Below are 5617 nucleotides of genomic sequence, written 5' to 3' on the forward strand. Positions count from 1 at the left end.
CAATGGAAAATTGTTCTTTAAGACGAACCCAAAGTTCTTGGGAGCTTTGGTTACCAATCGCACAAGACATAGCAACCGGAGACAAAGTCGCAGTAATAAGTTGCATAACAGTCCTATCATGCATTTTCCATATGGAGCAACTTATCACATTTCTTAGAAGTAGAAGAGTCAGAAGAATTGATACCAGAAGCAGCAGAGACATTGGGCACAGGGTAGTGATTGGATCCATCAACAAATCCCATAATGCCATTGCTTTCCAGCATGAGTTGCATCTGAAAATGCCAATTCAGGTAGTTGGAATCATCTAATTTCACATTCACGGACGTGGAGATAGTAGAAATGAGGGACGTAATTGGAGATTGAATAATCGTAAGTTGAGCAGCAGTCACTATTGTTGCAGAAAACAACCAAATCAGATCACTGTGCAAGAAAAAACTTCACTGAGAACAAATCGCAAACACTTGGAATGAACACGACAGAGAGATATCAAGGAAAGATCGACCACCACACAAGATCGAGCCAAACCCTAGACAATGTAGGTGCACGAAGACGAAGAAATCCTTGAGAATCAAGAAACAGAAATCAGAGGCAGCCGAAGACAGAAATCGAAAGCAGCGAAAGCAAGAAGATGGATCGACGTATCATGCGCAAGCATCATAGGCGATTGATACCATGTTAACCAATATCAATGGAAGATATGTGATCTACGAAGAACATTTTTAGAGAGAGAGAGAGAGAGAGAGAGAGAGAGAGAGAGAGAGAGAGAGAGAAGAAAGAAGTTGTATATGATTTTCCTTAATCTCCAAGTAATGCAATGTACATCACTATTTATACACAACAGACTTAACTACCTAATCATCCCACATCTCTTATTCTTGTGACAAGTGTAACAATCCTACACTCACTAACTCATACTTTAACACTTTTCACAGCACAATTTCGATTTTTTTTTTAAATTTCGGTTTTTCTCTTTTAACCAAACCTGGGTTGTTATAATCAACATATAAAACCTATCCCAAACCAAATTAGGGACTGATTGTTCCTGCAGGCTGCAGTGTGTTAGAGACGTTATAAATCTCCACCATGAACATATGTATGTGGAGTTCAGTTCCCTCACCAGTACTGGTTACTCATTCTTATCCCCAGCCAAAAGCTAGCTAACGTGGCACCTATCTCTTCTTAGAGCACCCAGATGTCGAAAGCGAACTCGATCCCACCATTTCATCAGTTACCTAGATTTCAAGCCATCATGGTCTAACTGACAATTACATAATGCTGCGTTTGTTGGACATGATTTATGTATCATGTATGGATGATAAACTTACATGACAGTATGTTTAATATGTGTGGAACCTGTCACTCTTCTTCCCTTGTGATATCAAATCGATCAATACGTTTCATAATAAGTTTGATTACATCTATGGAAATTCGATTTATAGGGCTCAGTGGCCGGCACAATTTGAGTTTCAGAGAATTAAGACTTAAGTTGAGTTTTAAAAGATTAAGTGAGACTTGAGACTCGAGTTAAGTTTCAGCCTTTTACAATGAAAACCATAAATGCCACAATAGCAAAGTTTGGATATGACATGGGCAATTTTTGTTTGTTTGTTTTAATTTATGGTTTTGTACAACTTTTGTAGCATTCTAGCCCATAACAAGATTGGGTTTGCACAGAAATTTAATGAAATTTCGTCCTGGCTTGACTCCAACTGTAAACTTGTCTTGATAGCAAATTTTCAGCAAAATATTGACAAAATTCTATCTTCTTATTACGAAATTATCGCACACAAGTAGTAAATGTAGATGTGTACATGTTACCTTTCTATTTTTGTGCACTTGAGCGTGTGAAACATACTCAAGGGACCAAAGTCAATCAACTTGCTGCTAATCAACGATTGTGGGTGGTGACACAATAAGGTGGATGCAATTTGCGAAAAAATGGTTGGTTTAGTGGGTAATACCTTCGAATTTATCTCTTGATTCGTAGTTTGGAGTTCTCATAGCCCACTCGTTAGTGCTAAAGCTGCTCCTTAGCGCATACAGCCGTTCGTTGGTGCTAAACCTACTCTTTAGTTAGCGCACATAGTACGTGGTGAGACTTAAGCTTATGCCTGGATATAAGTCCAGTGAGAATAACAACTTGATCATGACTTATGGGTGAAAAATTAACAAGAGCTTTAATTCTCTCTTAAGTCTTAAGTTCTTAACTAGAAAAAGATATTTTTGTATTTATCACATGAGAGATTGTAATATTACTGTTTTTATGACTCAGATTCGTTTACCAATAGAAGTAAAAACCTAGATATCTAAATTTAGCAAATGGCTCCGCAGTAAGTTCATCATTTGGAGAGAACCACGTTCACATAGTGGTTTAGGGTGAGACTGAGAGATGGGAGCCACAAGAGAGTTGAAAGAAACCCTAAGAGGAGGGGCGGGGACCAATAACAAGTTTCTACATAAACCAACAAAATAGTCTCTCTCATTTTTCTCCCACAACACACATGCTACATACACACGCAATTGCGGCCTTCCCTAACTCTAGTTTGGCCCACATGGATCCCTCAGTTTGACTTACAACCAATAAGAATTCAGAGAAACAGATCAAGTTGAGAAGCTTAGCCAATAAGCAGTGAGATACGACCTCCTTGTGGGTCCCAATAAGCTTTAGCAACATCCTCTCCTCTCTTCCTAATGTAGCAAAGCAAAGCAAACCACCAAAAAAACTGCATGGCAACGAAGGTAAGAGTAAAAGCGCTGCAGTGGGTCTTCCTTTCACTCTCACAGTCTTCTCCCAGTCCCCACACTATAATTATTGAACCATTTGGGCCTAAATAAATATGTGAAGCCACCTCAATATTCCGTGTTCATGAGCTGTGACTACTTACAACAAAAGCACTTTGTTCACCTCAACATTACTCCTTCTGAATTCAGTTGTGACTTCTAACAAAAGTAATTGTTCATCGGTTTGATTCTTGCTAGATTTTATCAAACACTTTGCTGTTTGCTGCTGCTGCTGCTGCAGTATGATCACGGATAAGAAAGCTGCAAATGCAATGGGAGGCAACACATCTCGAGCTTGCGATAGCTGTTTGGTGAAACGGGCACGATGGTTTTGTGCTGCTGATGATGCTTTTCTTTGCCAAAGATGTGATGCCTCGGTGCACTCGGCGAACCAGTTAGCAAGCAGACACGAGAGGGTTCGGCTCCAAGGTTCATCTTTCAAGGCCAATGCATCGGTGCAGCTGATTGCGGACCAAGCTGCACCGGCTTGGCACAAGGGGTTCAAGCGCAAGGCGCGAACCCCTCGCCACAACAACAAGCCTGGATTCGTGGCCAAAGATGAGCAAGAGAAAGTAGGGCTACACCCTCCTCTACCTTTTGTTCCGGAAATCGGGTGCCAAGAAGCAAATTTGATGGAGGATGAGGAAAATGAAGATCTAGAGCAGCTTCTTTATAGGGTTCCAATTTATGACCCTTTTGCAGCCGAGCTTTGCAATATTTCGTCAAGTGATCAGGTTGGGAACAATACTGGTGCTATTGATCTCGATGCCGAAGAGATTGAGATCAGAAATACGGGAAATGACTTGGACAATTTGGGAGGGTTTCTACGGTCGGATATGGAGCTGGCGGAGTTTGCTGCTGATGTGGAGAACCTGCTTGGAGGGGGACTAGATGAGGATTGTAGTGACATCAAAGGAGTCCTGGGGCTATTGGACGAGGGTAAAGAAGTGAAGGTTGAAGAGGAAGTTGAAGGGATAGAATTTAATCCTTCGATCTTGGATTGGAGCTTGTATTACGATCAGTCATCAGCTGTACCGGTACTAATGGGAAGTGAGGAGGACAGGGAGGAAGAGGAGAAGGTAGTCCTGCTCATGGGGGCTCAGAGTAGTGATGAGATTGGATTCATGGAGAACAAGCAAATAGTGATGAAGAGGAAGAACATATGTTTGAAGCTAGATTATGAGGCAGTCATCACTGCCTGGGCAAGCCAAGGCTCTCAATGGACGACTGGAACTCGACCGGAGCTCAACGCTGACGAAGGCTGGCTAGACTGCATGGTAACAATACTACTATCTCTCTCTCTCTCTCTCTCTCTCTCTCTCTCTCTCTCTCTCTCTCCATTTTCTGGTCCTACTGATCTACTAGACTACTGGCCAACAAAGGCATACTCATTTGAATCACTCGGTGCACTCTTCTGCCTGTGATTACTGTCTACTGAAAAGAGTAAAAACAAAAATCATGTCCATATGATTACATATATATAATTACATCAAATCCGCTATACTTTTTTAATTTACTCCGTAAGGATGATTGCCTATATAATTAAAATCTATCTAGCTAACTTGTGTTAAGTAAGACTATTAAGCTCGCACAATTTTTACAAAACCTATAATTAGGTTTTTTTCTTTCGATCAAACCTAATTAGGGTTATGTATTATATGGTTATTGCAGGGTATGTGGCCTACAGAAATTCATCAACCACATGGAGATTCAGCAGGATGTGTAAGTCGAGGAAAAGGCGATGACCCGGGAAGAGAAGCAAGAGTTTCTAGGTACAGAGAGAAGCGAAGGACGCGACTGTTTTCGAAGAAGATAAGATACGAAGTTAGGAAGCTGAACGCGGAGAAGCGGCCTAGAATGAAAGGTCGATTCGTTAAGAGGACAACGTCCAGCTTTGGTGGGGTGGGAAGTAGTAGTAGTAATGCTCCTGCGGCTGCATTTCCCTACCTCATGATCAATAAATAACCGTACGTAGCTGTAGCTCTCGTGATGATTTTCACGAACATCCCAATTTTGCTTGTTTTAATTTCATGGCAAAATTGGACTGACACTGATGTATATGCAATGTGCCATATATATAGCCTGCATTTGTGCGATAAATGAAGCAAGTTGGTAGCTTATAACTAACACAGTTAGTCCATCTCTCTCACTACCAATTTATTAAAAGGCGAGGGCAGAGGCGTAGGCGTCCCATGAATAGCCCCGCTTAGGCGTGAAGCGTGAGGCGAAGCCTCATGGTACCTAAAATTTTAATATATTATTATAACTAAATCAAAGATAATATAATTATCTTTATAAAATATAATTCTTTATAAAATATAATACTTTGTAAAACAAATATAATTATAACTAAATCAAGGATAATATTGTCTTCCTCATTACTAATCTTGTTGTACTTAGGAACTATGTCATAAAGTCTTAAAATGTTATAATTATTTATTTTATTGTAAGCAATTATAGAGAACTTCAAGAAAAATAAGGGTGAGTGTCCACAATTATAGAGAATTTTAAGGAAAATAAAGGTTGAACGTCACAATTATAGGAAAATTCAAAAGGAAATAAAGATTGGGTGGAGGGGAATTTAAAATGAAATAAAGGTTGAGTGAGCAATTATAGGGAAATTCAAAAGGAAATAAGGGAGCATTTTTGCTCACCACCATTTAGTGTGGTGTATGCTTACCACCCTATTAATTACCGTTAGATGAGTTTGAATTTTGAGATTCGTGTAGTGGATAAGCACAAATCTCAAAATTCAAACTCATCTAACGGTGATAAATAAGGTGGTGAACATACACCACTCTAAATGGTGGTGAGCAAAAATACACCCAGGAAATAA

General features: G+C 39.9%; 1 protein-coding gene across 1 annotated transcript; it reads left to right on the plus strand.

The window, feature by feature from the left end:
- The first annotated feature begins 2743 nt into the window (after positions 1-2743).
- Positions 2744-4908, plus strand: LOC103437991 (zinc finger protein CONSTANS-LIKE 6). Its single transcript, XM_008376525.4, has 2 exons — positions 2744-4058; positions 4453-4908. Exons 1-2 carry the CDS (start codon positions 3024-3026, stop codon positions 4744-4746), a joined length of 1329 nt encoding a protein of 442 aa, XP_008374747.1. The 5' UTR covers positions 2744-3023; the 3' UTR covers positions 4747-4908.
- Positions 4909-5617: the final 709 nt, after the last annotated feature.

Source organism: Malus domestica, chromosome 06, assembly GCF_042453785.1.
Source record: "Malus domestica chromosome 06, GDT2T_hap1".
NCBI lineage: Eukaryota > Viridiplantae > Streptophyta > Magnoliopsida > Rosales > Rosaceae > Malus > Malus domestica.

Coding starts and splice junctions, on each gene's coding strand:
- LOC103437991 (XM_008376525.4), top strand. CDS start 3,024: ATGATCACGGATAAGAAAGCTGCAAATGCAATGGGAGGCAACACATCT. Junction 4,059..4,452: donor AAGGCTGGCTAGACTGCATG/GTAACAATACTA, acceptor TGGTTATTGCAG/GGTATGTGGCCTACAGAAAT.